This window comes from Bos taurus, chromosome 7, assembly GCF_002263795.3.
Source record: "Bos taurus isolate L1 Dominette 01449 registration number 42190680 breed Hereford chromosome 7, ARS-UCD2.0, whole genome shotgun sequence".
Taxonomy (NCBI): Eukaryota; Metazoa; Chordata; class Mammalia; order Artiodactyla; family Bovidae; genus Bos; species Bos taurus.
In genome coordinates this window covers 60,386,531-60,409,856 of record NC_037334.1, presented here as the reverse complement: position 1 = coordinate 60,409,856, position 23,326 = coordinate 60,386,531, and the positions used below count along the sequence as shown (strand labels likewise).

The window sequence follows — 23,326 nt, the reverse complement described above, 5'->3', positions numbered from 1 at the left end:
AGTTATGGGCCTTCTAGATCAGAGACCTAAACTTTTGGGGATTTGTAAAGACTCTGTAGTAGCTTCAGAAGATCATAATGTAGTGACTGTAAACTCCAAGTGGGTAGACCTGGTGTCTAGCATAGAACAGAGAGACATACATATTTGTGTGGGCATAAGATGTTTACCCCTTTTCAGGATGCTCAGTTTGTCAAGGAGAACATGCTATAATGCTACATTTATTTAGCGTCTATCAATCAACTACTCCTGCAAAGCCTTTGTGAAAAAGAATAGAACAAAGACCAGCTAACAGAAATAGATAAACAAGTGTTTCCATGCACCTGGAGGTGGTTACTGTAATTTAGCTCTAAGCTTCCTGGTAGCTGAGGTAAAAAGGGAAAAACCATATGAGGTTCTTACTGTCTGATTAAAAAAAAAATATAAACAAATGTATCTGTTGGAGCAAATTTGTTCCTGGCACTGACTTCTAGGAAGAATTTATTAAGTGGGTTTGATGTAATGGTTTTTTCAACTAAATTCTCCCCATGGGATTTCCATTCTTACAAAGCTCAAAGCCATATCAGGCAAAGGCATGAAGTGTTCATGGGCGAGATGGCAGGCATCTGCCGGGGCAGGTTTGGAGGGAGAGGAAACAACACTTTCAGCTAAGGGTTGGTGGATCTGTCAGGGAACACTTCATGAAGGTGATAGCATTTAAAGATGCCCTTGAGGGATAAGAAAGATTTTGAAAACTAGAGCAGGGTAAGAGAAGACCATTTGGGGCCAAGGGTCTAACTGTAGCAATGGAAAGGGGAGGACACATTTGAAAAACATTTTGTAGATTTAACAGACTGAGTTTGATGTTTCTCTGGGTATAGGTACTAAAGGAGAGAGAAGATTATAGCCTACCTCCCGGAGAGGGATATGGAGGTTAGATGAGGGTGCAGGGGGTTACGGTGGGCCTCTGGACTGGCACAGTCAGCATCTGTATTGAAAATGGTGGTCATAATAGTAACGGAAGACATTCAGTGAGCATGCACTGATTACCAACCAACGTGCAATCTCAGGATGACCTTATGAGGAAGAAAGAGTGAGTCATTTTCACTACCCATACTGCTTTTCTGCTCATTTACATTCCTCCTGTTTGAAAGGTTTTCTCTAGTGTTCAGTGATGGTGAGTAGGAAGGCAGGGCAGTAGATGATGAAAACTTTGGCTCAGCCTTCAGAATTTTGTCTTGAGACACTTTGCTGTCCCTTTGTTCAGTATATCTTTTGAGTCTTGCTTTCTTTGCCTTCATGATGATGACTACAGAATCTAGTTTGATGAAGTTTTTCAGTCTCTCAATGAGAAAGGTCATTAGGGGTCTTGTTTTCTGTCTCAAGGTGACACAATATAGACTTTAGACTGTCTATAGACTTAGCTGTAGAGCTGAACCAGGTGGGTTCCTTGAGAACTTTATGGCTCTATTGGATCAATTCGACTAATACTTGCTGAGCATGTACTATGGCCCAGACCCTATGTTAAAAGCTGACAAATGTCAGCCCAGTCCCTGAGCTGACAATGCTTATCATCTAGTTCAGGAAGTAGATATTATACACATACTAACTGCAAGTATCACATAAATGGTGCTAAGAGACACAAAGGATGTGCATATTTTTTTTCAGAAAGAAATGCCTTGCATGCAACAGGCCTTTGCAAAGTAATGATTCTTTGCGTATAATACAATCCCTAGATGCCTAGAAGTCATTTTTCATGGCTTTTATTCTTATTCTTGTGCATCTTACTCCTGTGGAACTGAAAAAAATGTTTCAATGTTTGGTTTTCAGTATAGCTAATATGACTAATCCCTAACATTTTTGGAATCATAAACAAGGAAAGAATTGCACTTGCTGACATGTTCTTTTATCACAAGCCTAGGATGTACATCACCATCCATCTTTTTCCAATGGGGGTACTTTGTTCAAGGTTTGAGGTTGCTTATGTCCTTCAAAATTTTGAAGTTGTTAAAGTGGCAAAAGAAACAAAAGCCTTTCCACAGTTGATTTCTGAGCCAGAAATTGAGCACTGTTTGAGGGTCTGTGGGGGGGCTCTGGAATTTGATTCTCAGGGTTAGATCCTCGTTTAAACAGTTTATTACCTGGTCTTTATTGCTTACCCTTCAAAACCTTATTTTTCCCATTTGCAAATGGATATGATAATAATACTGTTCTCTTAGTGCTGTTGTGATGATTAAATGAAATTATGCATGTCAAGCCCCTAGTGCATGCTAAGGTCTCAATAAATCATAAGTAACAATTACCGTCAGTGCTGTTATTAAAGACAAAACAGCAGAAGCTACACATAAAGCTTTAGAAATGAGGAATGCAAACATGGACAAGTTTTTTAAAAGACCCTTGGGTTTCTTTATTTGCAAAATGAGCTAAGAACTTTCATGGCTGGGGATTTCTTGAGGATTAAATAAAAGGATGTGTAACTGGAAATTTGTATCCCAACACCTGGCCCAGGGTCAGCCCCTGGTGAGTGGCAGTTCTTATTATGGAAATTGGATGAGACCAATTAGTGGAGGCTGGGCTCTGGCCAGAGGTCCAACATTCATCCAGGAAGGGCAGGAATCTGGAAAACCCCAGCAGGGGTTGGTAGGAGGAAGTCTGGGAAGGCAGGTGTACTGAGGTCACCTCACCACAGACTCATGGCTGATATCCACACAGGAAGGAAGAACAAAGATTCAGCCACAGAGATTGAATTTTAGGGGCAGAAAAAAATGAGAAAAAGAGAAAACTGGGGGTTTAAGAGGAGAGGAGATACTATGGCAGGGCCTGGGCATAGCTGGCTAGGAATTCATGAGACTTGGGATCAAGACTGATTTCATAGTCTTCCACCAGCTCTTCTCCTTATTTATTTGATTTGGGAGCTGAGCCACACCTAGAACATGCAGGTGTTGACTGGAAGCATTGGCATGCTGGGACATTCCAGGCCAAGCTAGTGACTCGTCTTGTGGGTGATATAGCATAGCCACTGGTAGATGTAAATACATGAGGTGGTGAGTGATGGTAGGAAAGAACCAAGGAAGCTGGAGACCACTTCCCAACTTTAGACCATAAGGTGCTTGTCTTATACTGGAGTCATGAATCAGGTATAAGTCTTGGTGGAAGCAGTGGTCTTTGGAAAATCCATGCACATAGAGTGTTGATAGAGTTATGTGAGCATCTGGGTCTCTCTAAGTCCTGCCTTCCCCCTTGGAGTATTTTTTGAGGAACGCTGACCTCCTCTCTTTCACAGTCATAGTGAGCTCAGAGAGAAAAATTCTAAGATCAAAATGCCTCCTTGTGAGTTGATTTCTCTGTGATAACCCACATCTTGCTCCCTGGGGGTTTGGAGAAAATAACCATATCCCAAGAATCTCCCGGAGAAGGCAATGGCACCCCACTCCAGTGTTCTTGCCTGGAGAATCCCAGGGATGGTGGAGCCTGGTGGGCTGCCGTCTATGGGGTCGCACAGAGTCAGACACGACTGAAGTGACTTAGCAGCAGCAGCAGCAAGAATCTCCCAGGATGAGATGTATGGGTCCTGTCTTCATTAATTGTTACAGTGGGACTAGGGAGAGAAGTGGAGGCCAGGCCTGTAGACCTGTTATCCCTGTTTGGCATTTAAGGGGTACAGAGTGGGCGAGAAAAGGTCAGGGCTTCCTATAGTGAAGGAGGTCTGTGGTTACCAGGCCAGGGAGGTTGGTGACCACCTCAGCATTGCGTACAGCTTCTCAGCTCACAGCACAGTCTCAGCAGCAAATCTGACATTCTGATTCTTGACAGAGAGTGGCCACTGCCCATCCTTGATGTCTGTAAATATTATATCAGAAGCAGGGCAGCAGAGAACGAGAGTTCTTTCTTCTCAGGACTTACAAGGGCCAAATGTCTGGCAGTTTCTCTGAAGGAAAATAGCCACCTTGTTGTCAAGATGAATCAGGGCCTTATTAGTCACAAACAATGCTTATTTCCAACACTGTGAACAAGGGGGCCTGGGGCCTGGGTTGCCTATCATGAGATGGAACCATGTTTGATAAGGGAAAGTGAAGTCGCTCAGTTGTGTCCGACTCTTTGTGACCCCGTGGACTGTAGCCTACCAGGCTCCTCCGTCCATGGGATTCTCCAGACAAGAATACTGGAGTGGGTTGCCATTTCCTTCTCCAGGGGATCTTCCTGATCCAGGGATCGAACCCTGGTCTCCTGCATTGCAGGCAGATGCTTTAACCTCTCAGCCACCGGGGAAGCCCAATGTTTGATAAGGACCTCCTAACTATTTACAGACTTAGTTGGTAATGGTCAGTGTTCTTAGAAGGATTTGCATGGTTTGGTGTTTCCCAAACTTCAGTGCACAGTAGTATAATCTGGGTGTGTCTTAGAAATTCAGATTCCTGGCTTGCTATTGTGATGATTCTGATTCAGTCAGTCTGAGAGATCTCTGGGAGTCTGTTTTTAATAAGCTCCCCAGGTAATGTTGGTACAGGTGAGTCATGATTTACACTATGAAGAACTATGGGTATTGTGGGATGAGTCCTGGGCTGAGACTCAGGAGAATGGAGTTCTGGCCTTTGATTGTTCCCCAGTGTGGTGTGCAGTCTTGTGCAAGTCACTTCCCATCTCTGGGCCTGTTTTCCCTATGAAATAAGGAGAGAGTCTCAACCCAAGTTGCACAATAGAGTCACAATAGTAGCTGATAAGGAGCTTTGACAAAATGCTGCTGCCTGAGCTAGAGTGTACCAGGCTAGCATGGTATGTCAACACATTGAGGTGATGACTTTGCCTGTGGATGCATGTTTAAAGAGTTTCTAGACGATTCTAATTACTGCTGAAGTTGGTGATACCCAGTGTTCCTTCTTGCTCTGGAATTCCGAACCTGTACAACACTGTATTACCTACACCTCATTTCTGCATTAATCCCTGACATGAGGGGAAGAGTTTTCTACATGAGCAATTTCCAAATAACTGAAGAGTAGTCTGTTAAACACCAAAACTTTCCTCCTTCTTTGATTTTTCTTATTATACAAACATCAAAATCTTTTTAATGGTTTACAGTTACCACTATGGTCATTCTTTTGTGCATTTACTCAATAAGTATGCATTTGTCATCCACTGTGTTAGGTTCTTACGAAAAATGTTATAGTGTTATGGAAAGGTGGTTGGATCATGAGCTAGTAATCATAAAAATGATAACTAACATTTAAACATTTATCAAGTGCCTACTCTATGGTAGGCACTGTTGGAAACACTCTATCTCATTTAATTCTCATAAGCATCCTCTGAAGCAGGTACAGTTATATTCCCATTTTGCAGATGGGGAAATCAAGGCACAGAGAGATTCTGTACTTTCTCAAGATCTCATAGTTAGTTTAGGCAGATCCAGATCACAGCTGGTTTGGAGCAAGATCACAGCTGGTTTAGATAGATCCAGATCACAGCTGGTTTAGGCAGATCCAGATCATAGCTCAGAGAAGGCAATGGCACCCCACTCCAGTACTCTTGCCTGGAAAATCCCATGGATGGAGGAGCCTGGTGGGCTACAGTCCATGGGGTCACTAAGAATCGGACACGACTGAGCGACTTCACTTTCACTTTTCACTTTCATGCATTGGAGAAGGAAATGGCAACCCACTCCAGTATTCTTGCCTGGAGAATCCCAGGGACGGGGGAGCCTGGTGGGCTGCCATCTATGGGGTCGCACAGAGTCGGACATGACTGAAGCGACCTAGCAGTGGCAGCAGCAGCAGCAGATCATAGCTGGTTTAGGCAGATCGCCCTGTGTGATCTGAAATAATGTTGTTCCCCAGCTAGAGCTTCAGTGTCCTCCTGTGCTGAATGACTCTAGGTCTCTTTGAGCCCTCATACCTTATGGGTCCATGTTCATCCCCAGGTCCCTCAGGAGGTCCCTCACCTGCATCAAGGAGAGCCTGCGTATCTTCATTGACCTGGGGGAGAGAGACAAGGCTGCTGAGGCCTGGCTTGGAGCTGGGCGACTCCACTACCTCATGCAGGAAGATGAACTGGTGGAGCTGTACCTGCAGGTAAGTCTCCAGCAGAGCTTATCTGCTGGCCTGGACCATGGGAGTGGGGGCAGCTGTACCCTCCAAAGTGGTGAGCTGGAACTAGGGAGAGGTGATGTTCTGGTCAAGCTGTTAGAAGGACAGTCAACTCTGGGCTGCTCCCTGGACTCAAGATGGAAACCAGGGCAGTCTGGTAGGCTAAATACAAGCAGCTGTGGGCCAGTCCCTGAGTTCCATATGCATGTGTGAGCTCTCAAAGAACATGATGGGAGACTTACTCATCTGTCTTGGCAGAATTATCCATCTTTCTAAAGCTCAACACACAGCTTGACTTCAGGGAGGTAAGGAAGGTTGATGTTTGCAGTGTATTAACATTATTATTTTCTTATTTTTTTTTGCACACCTTTAACATCTGTAGTATATCATAGTGTAGATTAAGTACCTCTGCTTTAAAGAAAGATGGACCTGGAATCAAATCACAGGGCCATTGATTATGAACCGTGTGACCTATCTGAGCTCTCTGGGCCTCAGTTTCTTCATGAGGGGGTCTGTCTTTAGTAAATATTAAGTATAACATTTGCATAGTAACATTAACTATAACATTAACTATACTATTTGCATAGTAAACACATGTACATAAATATTTACTAAGTACGTGGGACTTAGTAAATGCTTAATAAGTGGTATTTCATCATCATCATTATCACTATCTGCACAATATTGACATTATGTTGGTATATAAGAAGATGTATGCCTGTTAGTCTTCACTTCCTTCCCATTTGTCATTTTCTTCCCCTTTACCCAACTCCCTTACTCTGTTACTTATACTCACACAAATTTGCTTCCACTGAGTCTTAATAATGATTGTATAACATTGTTTGAAGGCTTACTTTGCATGAGAGACTTTGTTAAACACTTCACATGCATGATGTTGTTTCATCCTCATTACAAATGCTGCAGGAATTTCTATTGAAATTTACACTTTACAGACAATACTCAGTGAGGCTGAGTAACTTGCCTAAAGTGATACAGCTAGTAAGTGGTTAAAACTTCTCTCCAGCAGTAGGACTTAAAGTTTTTTCTTTCAGAGACTCTATTCTGCCTTGGGATTTTAGAGGTGGAAGAATTATCAGAGAACAGACAATTTGGTCCTGTCTTTCTCTCTCTAGGAGACAAAGGCCCAGAGGGGGCTATTGGGGTTGTTCATTGCTTGGTGGCAGAACTCCTGATTCCAGGATTTCATCTCACTGCCTCTATCTTTGTGTATCTGTATATGCAATAAAAATAACTGAGGGACCTTGGCCCTGTAATTCACAGACCAGAATTGGTCCCAGGTACCCCTAACCCTAGACTACCACCTGACTTGATGTTCTGCAGTCATTCCCATTGAGGTAAACCATTCTCTACCTAAGGATCTTTGAGATACTGTAGCTGTGCTGCAGGTGTGGTACATTCTTTTCTTCTATGTCTTCATCACATTTTGTTTAGGTGCAAAATTAAATAGCTTGTTTGAGATAAAGAGATCATAGGGGCCAGGAGAAGGGTAATGGAATCAAAGACACTAGCATCTGTTTGCCACAACTATTGATGTAAACTTGAAAACTCCTTATTCTGAGCCTGTTTCTCCATCTGGAAACTGTGTTGGATGAACTCACTTTTTCCAAACTTCAGTCATTTATACATCAGGTTTATAGTTTTGCCATAGCCAGTACCTCTGTACCATTATTTATTTATTTATTTTTCTTTGACTCAACTTCAAATCAACTTAACTTTTTACATTAAACAGTGCTATCTAAAATCAGAGATTATGATGTATTATTTTTTTAATTAAAAAAATTTTTAATTGGAGGATAATTGCTGTACAATATTGTGTTGGTTTCTGCTGTACAACAATGTGAATCAGCTGTAATACATATAGTCCCCTTCCTCTTGAGCCTTCCTCCAACCACTTCCCCCATCCCACCCATCTAGGTTGTCACAGAACACTGAGCTGAGCTCCCTGTGTTATACAAGTTTCCCTCTAGCTATCTATTGATGTATTGTTAGTCTTTTTTCTCTGAAACACATTAAAATAAATATTCAACTATTACAAGATGTTTGTGCTGCTGAAAACCATTTCTAGGGCCGTCAAAGTAAACTTATCATCTCATCAAATGGTCTCATCTCCATGTCATCAAAGGGGAAATGTAGAACTAGGGAATCCTGAAGGCTTCTTACCAGCCTTATGAGTATGGAAGACAATTTAAGGTTCAGGGGACTTTAACAGAGGGTTAAGCTAGATGGTCAGGATGTCTTTCTTGCCAGTCCTGTGGACATTCAGAAGTGCTTCTCTCCGCCTTTGACAGCAGTCTCTTTTCCACCCAGGCAGCCATCCAGAAAGCCCTGAAGTCAGAGGAGCCCTCCTTGGCTCTCAAGCTCTATGAGGAAGCGGGTGATGTGTTCTTCAATGGGACTCGCCACAGGCATCGTGCGGTGGAGTATTACCGAGTGGGTCATGGGCTGCATAGTCAGCAATATCCCCAGCCAGGCTGTGGCACAAATGTAGGCAGGTTCACTTGGACTTTGGCCTGGGGCCCCATTCCCCTCTCTTGATGGTATTTCTTTGTCTTCCCTTCTTCATTCAGTGCCTGCAGGCTCTCCCTCTCTTAAGTCCAGCAGGCTCTCAAAGAAGGAGCTGATAAACTCTGTCACTCTTGGGGTTGATAAATAAAGTATTCTTCCTGAGAGAACATACCATAATAATTACAACTTTTAGGTGCATGGTACTATACAGTTTGTAGCACATGTCTTTGTCGACCAGAATGTTTCTGTGTACATGGCATGGTGGGAGATGATTGGTCTATGGATGAACACTTTTTCTTTACTATGTTTTATTATGTATTAAAATATATTTTAAAAATTAAATATGTATAATACCAGTTCATCAAACACATGATTTCACAGATATTATTGCAAAGAATGAAGCAAGAAAAAAAAAGACAGTTAATTTAGGAAATAATAGTAATTAAATAAATGTCCATATGTTAAGTAGATATGTAAAAAATCATGATTGTTCATTACAGACTGAAGTTTGGGAAACTTGTTATCTTACTTGATCCTAAAATTTCACTTATTCCAATACTTACTCATTTGCTTTGTTTATTCAGTCATCAAACATTCATCAAGCAGGCAATATGTGCCAGGCACTGTGGTAGGAGTGAATGAAAGACATGTCTCTGACTTTTGAGGTTCTCATGGTCATACATATTTTATAGATGACAAAACTGAGGCTCAGAGAGATGAAGTGACCTGCCCAACATTCAGAATAAAAATAACAGAAATGACTATTTCCTGGGGACTCTCAGGCACTGTGCACATACTCCATGTATGTACTTCGTAGATTAGCACTGTGGGTGCTAGGGGAGTGCATAACTGGAAGGTGAATAACTTCCCATGTGGCCTTGAAGAAAGTTGTCTTCTCTTTCCTGCTCTCAGTTTCAGGGTAGCCTGATGACCTCTAGTTCCTCCACCTCTGAGGTCTGGGCAGAGCAACCAAGAGCAAGGATCAGAAGAGAGTTGAGAAAAGCCATGCATGGGAAGTGCCATCTCCCCCTGGGCTTCAGTCACTGCCATACCTCAGTCCCTGGCAGTAAGATATAATATAACCTTCTAGAATATGGTATGTGTTGATGATTCTCAGCTAGACTGTTTCCTTGTGCCTCTGTTCTCAGACTGGGGCTGTTCCCTTAGCAAGGAGGATGAAGGCAGTGAGAACCGAGCTCCGGATTTTCAACAAGCTGACAGAGCTGCAGATCAGCCTGGAAGGCTATGAGAAGGCTTTGGAATTTGCCACCTTGGCAGCCAGACTCAGCACAGTCGCAGGTAGGTGGTCCTAATTGTCTGGGGGTACTGGATGGGAGGGGCTGACACTCCCTGAGGGACAACAAAGTTGTAAGAGCATACCTGTGGAGTCAGACTCCATAGGTTCAAACTAGGTCAAAGTGTCAAGGTAAGCCCCCAGGTAAGCAAGTTGCTTAATTTAATATCTATAAGCCTCAAGTACTTTGGCCACCTCATGCGAAGAGTTGACTCATTGGAAAAGACTCTGATGCTGGGAGGGATTAGGGGCAGGAGGAGAAGGGGAGAGGATGAGATCGCTGGATGGCATCACTGACTCAATGGACGTGACTCTGGGTAAACTCCGGGAGTTGGTGATGAACAGGGAGGCCTGGCGTGCTGCGATTCATGGGGTCGCAAAGAATCGGACACAACTGAGCGACTGAACTGAACTGAACTGAAGCCTCAAGTTTGTCATTGGCATATCAGGATTAAAAATGACACCCACAGCATACAGTTGTTATGAAGACCAATGATAATCCAGCTGAAACCCACAGCACAGTGCTTGGTATATAGGTCCTTGATAAGTGTTACTTGTGCACACTATTATAGTTAGTATCGTTGGTATTATTCTGAGTCCAGGGTAAATGGTATTTTATCCTATCCTATCCTATGCACTAATGGCCTATTACAAAAGCACTGTGCCTTAACCTTTTTAATTAGTTGATTATTAATCAAGTGCATATTTTCCTATGGTATTGAAATATAAATGAAAGTCAGATTCTCATAACTCACTCAGTAGCTGAAATAGCTTGCATTTACAACAGAAGCTAATGAGAAACAATGTAAGTCATTAAAATAGAAAAAAAATGCAGAATATAAAAAGATAAACTCATCTCAAATATTGATGCTTGAGGAAAAGCAGGTTTTATTAAAGGATGCTTGATTAGATGTAAGGGCAAATGGAGTCTTCTGTGATGATTCTAGAAGGGACTTCTGGGCATTCTCAAGGGCATGAGATGTGGATGGTACTGAACTTTATTGTGTTTAATTGCACTTCAGAGTCTCTTTTCTTTTCCTAACTCTTCCTTTACTGCAGAAAACCTTATTTGTGCAACTGTCTGCTGGTCTTAGGAAGGCCTTGAGAGCCCAGGCAGCTCCCTCTGGAGCATTCTTATCCTTCCTTGAACGGAAGCTGAAAGGAGGATATATTCACCCTTTCATGCTATTCCGCATGACTGGATATTTCCATATCAGACAGTTGGATTTTTCTCTTTTAGCTTTGGCTTTTGGCTCTTTGAAGCTTAAAAGTGATGTTTTTAGATTGCATCAAACAGCCACCTTGTAAATATTCCAAAAAATACAATTGGAAGCCTTTGTTCTCTTTAAAAGTCTGTTTTGTGCTAAAAGAATTAGTTATTGAAACAGTAAATACACCAAAGACAAAACCAGTCATAGACCCATTAGACCCCAAGATTCTAAAGCATGAGTTAAAAGTGAAAGGGTCTCTAAACTGTACAGAATGAATAAGTGAACTAATGATGCAAGGTGTTGGCTGTAGGATATCTCTCTCAGTCTTTCAATTTCTAGGAGATCAGCGGCAGGAGCTGGTGGCCTTCCACCGTCTGGCCACTGTGTACTATTCCCTGCACATGTATGAGATGGCTGAGGACTGCTACCTGAAGACTCTGTCCCTCTGTCCACCCTGCCTGCAGAGCCCCAAGGAGGCCTTATACTATGCCAAGGTGTATTATCGTCTGGGCCGACTCACCTTCTACCAACTGAAGGTAAGAACCAGGCTTGTGAGGCTGTCTGAGAGCTGCTGTCCAGTTATATTCTTCCCTTACCCTGAGCCTTCATGGTAAAGTAGAGAGAAGTAAATTGGGGAGTGTTGTCTCATAGGGTGGGGAGTGGCTCCTCTGGGAACACAATGACAGTCTCCACTTAAGCCCCCCTTGGAGACCTCAAAGAGGCTCCCATCTCTGCTGAGGAGACATGTTCCTCTCTTTCTTTGCCCCGCTGGGATTTCTGGGCCCATTTCATTTATCAGATACTATGGGCACATGTTCTAGTGCCTGTGATCTCCTCCACAGGACCTGTGAAAATATATGAGACCTAAACAATACACGAGACCCCCAAACAAAAGAACTATAAGCTTCAAAATTAAAATTAATTCCTAACTGTATGTCTAAAAAATGTTATAGATGAACTAGTCAGTTGAAACTCACTTCTTATGAGGTTTTATAAATGATATTTTAGATGAAATCTAGGTACATGTTGGCACGTTTGAGATAATAACATGCAGGGTCTTAGAGTGTAAGCATGCCTAGGTCCTGAGAAGATCTTAGCCCTGATCTCCTGTTTGCTCTGCTGGAGTTGAATCCAGAACTTCTTATTTTTCCAGTGACTTCTATTAATAGAACTGTGTGTGTGGTCTATAATTCTCAGTTGCATTCTGGCCCTTGAACTTTGTCCCTAGGCACTGGCTTCCCTTACCAGATGTCTCTGTCTGCTTCAGCACAACCCTTACTCTCTTCACACAGAAACAGTGGCTTCTGTTTGCAGACCCTTAGGGCAGCTCTGCTGTCTTTTTCTTATTTGCCAGAGTGTTTCTGGTCTGAATTTATTATTGACTTACGAGGGTTAATGAGAACCAGACATATCTTTTTGAGTCTCACCGGAAGAACCATATGTTCTGCATCCCAACCATGGAGGGAGGAAGGATGGGGTAGTGAAGGACTCCCCTCAGTGATCTTGCCTTTGATCCACAGCTCCCAGGAAGTGGGACAAAATGTGTATGATTTGATTCCATCAACCAAGGACTCTAGGCATTGCAAGGGAAAGAGCTCAACTCAAACTAGCTTAAGCAAATAAGGAGATTTATTGGCTCAAGGAACTGGGAAGTTCAGGTATAAGTTTAATTTCAGGTAGTTCTGGAAGCTGGTAGTCAGATGCCATCATGGATCTGAGAGAGACGTGGGGACCTCTCTCTGTACTTCTTGGCTTAGAATGTTTCTGCTGCTGCTGCTGCTAAGTGGCTTCAGTCGTGTCTGACTCTGTGCGACCCCATAGACGGCAGCCCACCAGGCTCCTCTGTCCATGGGATTCTCCAGGCAAGAACACTGGAGTGGGTTGCCATTTCCTTCTCCAATGCATGAAAGTGAAAGTTCAAAGTGAAGTCGCTCAGTCGTGTCCAACTCTTAGCGACCCTATGGACTGCAGCCTACCAGGCTCCTCCGTCCATGGGATTTTCCAGGCAAGAGTACTGGAGTGGGGTGCCATTGCCTTCTCCGTAGAATGTTTCTACTTCTCTCTATTACTTGGCCTTTTTTCCTTCTATTATTGGCAACTTCAAGCCCCCATCTAAAAGGGTGAGGGACCATTTTCTCTCTTAGGTCACACTTGAAAAGTCCCAGGGAGTGACTTGGGACAAGTCAGCTTGAGTCATATTCATATACCTAAAGTTCTGTGCCCAGGATGATGCTGCTTTATGATTGTCTGTGTCTGGGTAAAATGCCATCTCTGTGCCTGGGGAGGAGGGCCACCGAGGTTAGCAATGCCACAGAACTGCCATGGACTTGGTGAGGGAACTCCCCCAAGGAACCAGGAGAAAGGGGTGGGAAAGGATGTCAAACAGGCAAAAGCTAGTTTTCTTAGATTTCCCGGCATTGCCTCCAAGCCTGTCCTGGAAATGTCTGCTAATGCTGTCTCTTTTCTGCCCTCATGCTGGGGGTTAGGATGCGCACGATGCCACCGAGTACTTCTGGCTGGCCCTGGCAGCAGCGGTCCTGCTTGGTGACGAGGAGCTGCAGGACATCATTAGGACCAGGCTGGACAACATCTGCCAGAGCCCCCTGTGGCATAGCTGTCCTTCTGGGCGCTCCTCAGAGAGGGCACGCTGGCTGAGTGGTGGGGGCCTGGCCCTCTGAGGACAGCTGTCCCATCTCCAACCAGTTGCCATGGTCAGAAGCTACCTCTCTTCTTAGCCTCTTAGACACTAATCTGGGGAGTTCAAGCCATGTCCTGGCCCATCGTCTCATCTCAGAATGGGAAGAGCACAGTCCAGAGGGAATGGGCTCAACTCAGTCACACAAGGAATGGATGGTGGAGCAGGGATTAGGGTCCTGGCTTTGTGTCTAGAGCCTTTTCAGTAGACTGTGGCCCTTCCACACATGCAGCCCCTGAAATGTACTTTCTAGACACACAGTTCTAGAGAAAATGAGAACTTCTGCCCCTAGAAAAGCTGTCTCCTTCCCTCAGTGAAGAAGTCAGGCACTGCACTGGAGAGAAGGCAAGCAGATCGGATTTTGTTCCCTTTACTGACTTTTCTCAGGGAAAGACCCCTCCCCTTGCCAGCAGCGAAACTAGTCATTTCTTTCTTCTCTTTCTTCAGCCAATGGAGGTGCTACTCCTCCTGTCACAAGGACTGGCGGGTGAGAATTCACCATGCTCTTAGTGCAAAAGACACAGCCTCAGAATGGCCAGGTGGAGTGCACAGAGGGTGAGGTCTGATGTGGATGCACCATCCCCATCCTGCCCTGAAGCTCTGCTCCCCCACAACCTCCCTAAAACCCAGGGGAAGCCTCCCCAGGGTCATAGCTTAAAAATTGAGCAATAAGAACATTATGACATAAATCACGTGTAAATAGTGTGTATTATTAAACATTGCTCATTTATGTTTATTCACACATTTGTCTCCTTAATAATACGGAAGATGAGATGAGAGACTTGAAGGATGGGTTAAATACCAAGGGGTCATATCGATTCCAGGGTTGCTCATGTACAAAGTATCTCTATTATCTATCATTGCATAACACATCTAGTGACTTGGATCACTGATTGTTTCACAGCTTCTGTGAGAAGGCAGGAATCCAAGCTTGACTTCTCTGGGTCCTCTGGCTCAGAGTAGCTCACAGGTCTTCCATCAAGGCATCAGCCATACCTATAGTCTTCTCAGGCTCATCTAGGGAAGGATATGTTTCCAAACTCACTCACATTGCTATTAGTAGGAGTTAGTGCCTTGCTTGCTATTGGCCAGAGGCTGCTCACAGGTTCTTGCCTTGTGGGACTTGCCATCGGGCAGTTCATAGCATGGCAGCCTCTTCATCAGTGAGCATGTGAGAAGAATAAGAGCAAGGGTGAGAGTGGGTAGTCACTGTCTTGGCATAACTAGTCACTAGTTATGACTAGTTTTGCATATTGTATTCAAAATATGTGAATTTTATTCAAAATATATGTGAATCACTAGGTCCAGCCCACACAAAAGGGAAGGATTTACCAAGGATGTGGATTCCAGAAGGTGGGGAGTCATTTGGGGCTACCACAGTATCTGAGTTCTTTGATGACAGAATCAGGAATTTTCTAAGGCAGTGAACTCCAAGTATGGCCCACTGACTGGACCAGCAACATCAGCGTCATCCATGAGATTGTATGAAATGTGAATATCAGGGCTCTACCTAAGACATCTGAAGCACAGTCTCTGGGGCCAAGGAGCCCTGGCTTTACCCTGTTTTCCAGGTGATTCTAATGCACACTAAAGCATGAGAAGCAGTGCTCTGGAACCATGGTTCTCAGAGAATGTGAAAAGGAGTTACCTGAGAAACTTGCAGAAAATGAACTTTCTGGTCCTTACCCCAATAATTTTGATTCAGTAGGTCTGGGAGATACCCCAGGAACATGGATTTTTAATGAGCATCTGAAATACCCCAGATGCTGGTGGTTCACTATTGTTCTGAAATGTGGAAACATACAAGATCTAGCTACAGGTCTCACCATCTGATCACAGACGGCTTAGATTTACTGTAAGATGCTCTGCCCTTTCTTTCTAGCTTCTTGGGGCAACCGGATGATTGGTGGTGTGGAAGGGTAGGATAGAGGTGGTGAATTGAGTCAGCACTGCATCTTCTAGTCAGGAATATTGTGCACATACTGGTACATCTTATTTTCTCTTAGGAGCTTGATTGGTTGTTAAAATGCTCTCTACTCTAGAGTATTCTTCTTCAGGAAGGAAATGAAGTGACCTAGTCCACTGCCATGTAAGATGGATGTGGTTTTGCCCCCAACACAAACCATAAAGACCCCAAGGGAGGGATGTTGAAGTTGAGTCTAACCTCCCATGCAGAAGCCTTTCAACAACATTGCTGGGAGGCACATGCATTCCAGAATGGTTACGAATCTTGTAGTTGGAGAAGACTTGCTTCTCTGGGATCTTTGGGATCCAAGCCATGAACCATTCCCCACCTGTCTCAGGTTACAGACCCTCTCCTTTTCCCCTTTTCCCCACTGACCTATTACTGTCCTCTGGCCAGATGCCAATTCCTGTCCCTTTGATAGTGTGGTTCTTATAACTGGTATTAGCTGGTGGGTAGAGAGTACTGAGGGTCATTACTGTACTTCCCTTGCTTCTTCAGTTGTGTCCAACTCTTTGCAACCCCATGGGTTGTAGCTGCCTCCCCACCCCCGTCCATGAGATTTTCCAGGCAAGAATACTGGAATGGGTTGCCATTTCCTTCTCCAGGGGATCTTCCTGACCCAGGGGTCTAACTTGGGTCTCACGCATTGCAGGCAGACTCTTTACTATCTGAGCCACCAGGGAATCCCATTACTGTACTTAATGTGGTTTAATATCGTATTTTAACATTGCATTAAGATTTTTCTTCTCCCCAACAGCTACATCTTATCATTGGCTCACATTGAGCTTATCATCTGCGGTCTCTGCTCATATGAGTTTCTGTTTGGCCAAGTATTTTTCAATTGTTACAAATATACATATTTGTATACATAAATACATACACATATATACACATAAATACCTACACACATGGGCTTCTCAGGTGGCTCAATGGTAAAAGAATCTTCCTGCAATGCATGAGACATGAGTTCAGTCCCTGGGTTGGGAAGATCCCCTGGAGAAGAAAATGGCAATCCACTCTAGTATTCTTGCCAAGGAAATCCCATGGACAGAGAAGCCTGGTGGGATACAGTCCGTGGGGTTGCCAAAGAATCAGACACGACTTAGTGACTAAACAGCAACAACAACACCCCCCACCACACACACATGTATTTGGGTGAAGAGCATTATAGCTACCCATTTTACACTTCACTGAGAGATTTGGTTAGACTTTTCTGATTCTGCATACTTTTAAAAATTGAATTATAGTTGATTTACAATGTTGTGTTAATTTATGCTGTACAGGAAAGTGATTCAGTTATATGTACACACACAAATATATATTCTTTAAAAAATTCCTTTCCATTATGATTTATCACAGGATATTGAACATACTGTGCTGTTCCCTGTGCTGCACAGTAGGACCTTGCTGTTTATTCATTCTATATATAATGGTTTGCATCTCCTAACCCCAAACTCTCAGCCCATCCCTTTCTGACCCTCTCCCTCTTGGTAAACCCAAGTCTGTTCTCTATGTCTGTGAGTCTGTTTTTGTTTCCTAGATAGGTTCATTTCTGTTATATATTAGATTCAACAAGTGATATCATATGGTGTTTGTCTTTCTGACTTACTTCACCTAGTATGATAAGTATGATTTACTTCACCTAGTATAGTAAGAATGATCATCTCCAGGTCCATCCATGTTGCTGCAAATGGTATTATTTCATTTGTGTTTTTTTATGGCTGAATAGTGTTCTATTGTATATATGTACCACATCTTCTTTTCCATTCATCTGTTGATGGACATTTGTTTCCTAGTTATGGCTACTGTGAATAGTGCTGCTATGTATGTGTGGGTGCATTTATCTTTTTGACTTGTGATTTCGTCTGGATATATGCTCAAGAATAGGATTGCTGAATCATACGGCAACTCTATTTTTAGTTTTTTGAGGAACCTCCGTACTGTTTTCCATGGTGGCTGCACCAACTTACATTCCTACCAATCGTGTAGAAGGGTTCCCTTTTCTCCGCACCCTATCCACTATTTGTCGTTTGTTGACATTTTAATGATGGCCATTCTGACTGATATGAGGTGGTACCTCATTGTAGTTTTGATTTGCATTTCTCTCATAATTAGCAATGATGGGCATATTTTCATGTGCCCGTTGGTCATCTGTCTGTCTTCTTTGGAGAAATCTCTATTTAGATTTTCTGCCCATTTTTCACTTGGGTTGCTTGTTATTTATGTTGTTGAGTTGTATGAGCTGTTTGTATATTTTGGAAATTGAGCTCTTGTCAGTCACAGCATTTGCAAATATTTTCTCCCGGTCTGTAGGTTGTCTTTTTGTTTTATTTATGGTTTCCTTTGCTGTACAGAAGCTTGTCAATTTGATTAGGTTCCATTTGTTTATATTTGTTTTTATTTCTTTGGGAGATGGACCTGAGAAAAGATTGGTACGATTTATGTCAGAGAATGTTTTGCCTGTATTTTCTTCTAGGAGTTTTATGGTATCATGTCTTACATTTAAGTCTTTAAGTCATTTTGAGTTTATTTTTGTATGTGGTGTGAGTCATTTTGAGTTTATTTTTGTGTGACAATGTAACTTCATTGATTTCTGCTAGGCTGTCCAACTTTCCCAGCACCACTTACTGAAGAAACTGTATTTTTTCTACCGTATATTCTTGCCTCCTTTGTCAAAGATTAATTGACCGTAGGTGTGTGGTTTTATTTCTGGGCTCTCTATTCTGTTCCATTGATCCATATGTCTGTTTTTGTGCCAATGTCACTGTTTCAATTACTTTAGCTTTGAAATACTGTCTGAAGACTGTGAGGGTTATGCCTCCTGCTTTTTTTCTTTTTCCCCAGGATAGCTTTGGCAATTCTGAGTCTTTTATGGTTCCATATAAATTTTAGGATTATTTGTTCTAGTTCTGTGAAAAATGTCATGGGTAATTTGATAAGAATCTCACGAAATCTGTAGGTTGCTTTGGATAGTATGGCCATTTAACAATATTAATTCTTCCAATCCAAGAGCATGGGATATCTTTCCATTTCTTTGTGATTCTGTGTACTTTGGTTCACCTGTAAATCTGTTAAATTTGCCTTTAACCAGGTCAATTATAAAAATGTCCAGCACATTTCCAAAGACAAGGATAAGGCTATTTTTCTTAGATGAAAAGAAACATTGCACTGTGTCATTGCAGTGACTACACTGTGTATGCAAATTAGTCTGCTAAGATGGTCTTTAAAAGTGTCTGAAAATTCCATTTAAAGAAATGTTGGTGACTATTACCCCTGGAATCATGTTCATGCACTTTTTTACGGTCCATAGACAATGAGTAAAGTGGTGTTTGGGTCTGGTTTCTTTTTATGCAGGTTTTATTATTCCTAGGTAGTAGCTAAAGATGAATCAATTACCTGCTTTATCCTAATCCTCCCCCAAAACTTAGCAACATGCCTGGATCCTGGCTCTGGGTTCCTTGCATCTAATCTAAATAAAGAACAAGGAGGGAATTACAACATTGTGGAAAACCCATAACGTATTTTCTCAGCTTTCAGGTACATTACTTCCCTATTCAATCATACTAATGCTTTGAAATCTAATATTGCCTTTATTCTTTTCTTATTTACTTTGCCATCATTTTAAGATGTCTTTATATTACATCGGTCTGTGTTTGCTTATACTTTGTAAATAAAACATAATTCTTTTCACAAGTTTATCTGGGGAAAGAACTAGGGGTGCAGGGTTTCAGAAATGAAGAGAGAAACAGTTCACTGGGGGTTGGGGAGACTTGGATTTTGGTCTTGCATTTGACATTAAATTGCGATGTGACCTTGGACATGTCACTTAACTTCTATACACTTTGAATCTCTGATCTCTAATAGAAAAAGTATGACCTGCTTCAGGTTCCTTTTCAGCAATGTTATTTCTATGCCATATGAGCAGGAAGAGAGATGAGTCTGGGAGATGAACTCCTATATTTTTATGGCCCAGTTTTTTTTCTCTTCTTCCCAGGTGTCGCAATGGTAAAGAATCCACCTGCCAATGCAGGAGACACAAAAGACATAGGTTTGATTCCTAGGTCAGAAAGATCCCCTGAAGTAGGAAATGGCAACCCACTTCAGTATTCTTGCCTGGAAGATTCTATGAACAGAGGAGCCTGGTAGGCTATAGTCCATGGGGGTCGCAAAGAGTTGGAGACCACTGAGCACACACATACACAAACTGAAAAACAGAAAAGTAATTTTTTCCCTGCCACATAGGTAGCTGTGGCAAAGAGCAGTACCCTGGATCCAAGGACTTAGCTACACAAATGATTACTTCAGGGCTGTTTTCACAGTTAAATGCACATGTGCATATGTGCATGTTTGTGTTCATATGTGCTCATGCATATGCACACGTGCATTTACCACCATATGTGCCACCTGAAAACCCCCTTACCAGTTTTTTCCTAAATTGACTTACTTCTTTACTCATGTAAATTAATTTTATAAAGGATGACTGGTCTGTGCAGAAGAGAAACTTCTGTATTGCTTTGTATAAACAGATTTTTATAAATAAAAATAAACACGGTGAAAACAGTGTACCAAATTCAAGTTAGATCCTGTTGCTTATGGCAAGTGCCTAGCCTAGGCTTGATCTAGCATTATTTGAAAATAAAGAGATTAACAATTGGCAGGGAGTGTTGAAGACCAGCTAACACAGTTCTCCTTGCAATCAGGAAAACAGCAAGCAGCGCAAACAACTGACCTCCTCACAATGGGAGTCAGTGCTATTTAATGCCATGCCTGAGTGCATGCTTCCCATTTCAGTTGTATGAGAGGGAAGGGGCAGATATATATATAATCCAGAATAGAAAGCACTGTCATGGGAGCTAACTACTGGGTGCAATGAGAACTCCAGGGAAAGGACTTAACCTGGCATAGGAGTGAGGACATCAGGGAGTGGTCCCCAGAGGAAGTGACATCTAAACTGAATCCTGAGAAAGAGAGAGATTTCTGTTTAATTCTAGCTGATGCCTGGGCAGTTGACTGACAGGGTATGTGACAAGAAAGGTCCAGAGGGTGGAGAGGGCTTGTTTTCTCAGAACAGCAGTGAGTTGAGCAAAGCTGGAGCAAAGTCAGGGAGGTAAGGAGGGGAAGTAAGAGAAGACTTTGGAGATGGGAGCTGGAGACAGACCCTGAGGTGAGGGTGAGCCACAAAAAAGGTTCTAAGCAGGAGAGAGAGCATGCTTAGATTTGTGCTTTGGAAAGATGAATCTGGAAGCAACATGAGAATGGATTACAGGGCAGCAGGAGGGAAAGCAGGAAACCCATTAGCTGGATATTGCAACAACGCACTTCAGCTTTTATTTGGATTTCACCAGTTTTCCCCCCTTAAGTCCTTTTTGTGATCCAGGATCCAGGATATCACATTTCATTTAAGTTGTCATGTTTCCCTAGTCATCTCTGATCTGTGATAGTTTCTCAGTCTTTCCTTGTTTTTCATGATCTTGACTTCCTTTCCTTTTGATAGTTGCTGCCATTGAGATATGTGGATGAGGAGATGGGAGGAAGCAATAATTCAAGGGGATAAACCCTGCACTCACTGAGTTCTTAGTTGGGGGCAAGGAAGTCAGGGATACTTGGATTAGAATCTGTCTCTTACTATCTGTTTGACCTTCAGCAAATTAAGTTCTCTGAGCCCAAAGTTGTAAGAATTATATAAGACAGCACACGTAAAACTACCGAGCACTCTCAATGCCTGGCACATAGTGTAGACACTAGATGAACTGATACACTTATTTACATTCTTTATTTTATAGATGAGGAAATGGCTGAGGCACGTCTGTCTTTGTGGACAGGCCTTTACCTGAGGAAGAAAGAAGTCTGATCCAAGACTTAAAACAAATGAGGCTATTTTTAAAGCAAATTAATAGTTTATGTTCTTAAAAAATGCCGATTATGACCCAGTCATTATTTATTTTAAAGTTAAGATTAAACTCTTTTTCATACTGGGTTTTATTTGTCACTCTGTAATTCAGTCAGTTTTTTCTTTTTTTGGTGTAAGCTCTGAAGTTTGGAAGTGTAGCCAGACTTAGCGCAGTGGCTGGGAAAGCTGGTCCTGCACTCAAGGGGGTCTGGGTCTTAAGCTGGCTGAGTGACTGGACAAGTTACTCTATATACTTCAGCCTCAGTTTTAACTCTGCTTCAAGTTTTACTTCAGACTTCAAGTGTGGATGACTAGGTATGAGCCCTCAATTAATAGTAGCTCTCATACTGAAGCAAGGCTAAATAGATTCTTGGTAAGTGTATCTGGTTTTCTGGGCTTTAACATCTTAAGACAAGGGTGTGTATTAGGGGTGCTCTTCTATTGTGGTCTTTACCTCTTGGTGCAGGCTTACCTCTGGGGTGGGACAGCATATCTTTCCAAGTCTGTGCCCCTCTGGTCTTCCAACCTTAGTGAGTTACTTTAGAATTCAGGGGCGTTAGAGGTTGGAGGCTGCTGGCAGTCCCAGCTCTGAGAACATGCAGTTGGTTCACCTTCCTCTGAGGGGTGTCATCTGCCCAGAGAAGAAGAGACATGCCCCTGCTTAGGGGCTTGGAAGGCTCTGCCGGGCTGTGATGTGTGACAGGGCAGAGGTGAGACCTAGGATAACTCAGTTATGGTGCTGCTCAGTTTAGTTTCTGGGAGAGACTGTGGGAGGCAGGTGGGAGGGAGGGACGCTGTATTTTTAAAATTATGTTAAAGGTGAGAACTCTGGCTCCCACTTCTAGTGCTGCCTTGGACTCATGGCCCAGGGAGTCAGGATAGCTCAAGGGGTGCATTCCTCGCAGGCAAGCTTCCAAACAAGGTACTGGTAGGATGGATGAGGTCGTGGTCTAGGAGAAGGAAGGCCTCTGCCATTTTACGGTAGTTCTTCTCCATGAGAAATAAAGAGTTCCAGCAGAGGGCAGTAATGTCTCTCTTAAATTGTATCTCATTACCAGAGTGTGTTTGGGAGCTCTGGATCAGCCTACAGCAATGTCTTTCAAAACTTTTTTTTTTTTTAAACCATGACACACAATAAGAAATGCATTTTACATTGTATCTCAGTATGCATATGCACAAACATACATATAATATTTGAAAAAACATCATTTAATGCTTACAATATGAAATGCACTTTAATGTAGTCTATTCCATTCATTTTAAAGAACATTCTATGCTAATTAAGAATATTCAGATTATGACCTCCTAAATTGATTTCTAGGCTTACTAACCTACCGTTTGAAAAGTACTGACCTTGAGGGCTCTGGCTTTTGTTCTTTCATATACATCATTTGCTGGGACAACTTTATTGAGACCAGAGAATGTGTACATTTCAAAATAAAAACAACAGTTGACATCATGAATGAATATTATGTGCTATACCCTATGTAAAACTTTTTGAGAACTCTCTCATGTAATTCAACAGCATTTTGAGGAAGATACTATTGTTGTTATCTCAGTTGAGGTTTAGAGAATGATATGTCCGAAGTTAGTACATGGTTGAGGTGAGATTTGTCTCCCAGATGCTGGAACTAGAATGAAGAAACTATTATGTTATATTGTGCATCTAAGTCAGGGGACACATCTTTGGG

At 42.5% G+C, this 23,326-nt stretch overlaps 1 protein-coding gene across 6 annotated transcripts in view; it reads left to right on the top strand.

Moving 5' to 3' along the window:
* SH3TC2 (SH3 domain and tetratricopeptide repeats 2) overlaps nucleotides 1-14,521 on the top strand; it is a 54,675-nt gene extending 40,154 nt beyond the window's left edge. For 3 of the 6 annotated variants that reach the window (XM_002689285.6, XM_059888790.1, XM_015472320.3), the window contains 5 exons: nucleotides 5,888-6,038; nucleotides 8,382-8,504; nucleotides 9,728-9,878; nucleotides 11,424-11,620; nucleotides 13,571-14,521. In XM_002689285.6, the coding sequence (XP_002689331.3) occupies nucleotides 5,888-6,038; nucleotides 8,382-8,504; nucleotides 9,728-9,878; nucleotides 11,424-11,620; nucleotides 13,571-13,762 (814 nt within the window). In that variant the 3' untranslated portion in view covers nucleotides 13,763-14,521. Of the gene's footprint in view, nucleotides 1-5,887; nucleotides 6,039-8,381; nucleotides 9,382-9,491; nucleotides 9,879-11,423; nucleotides 11,621-13,570 lie in introns of those variants that run through there. The other 3 variants (XM_015472317.3, XR_009495293.1, XM_059888789.1) reach the window with 3 other exon arrangements.
* Nucleotides 14,522-23,326: the final 8,805 nt, after the last annotated feature.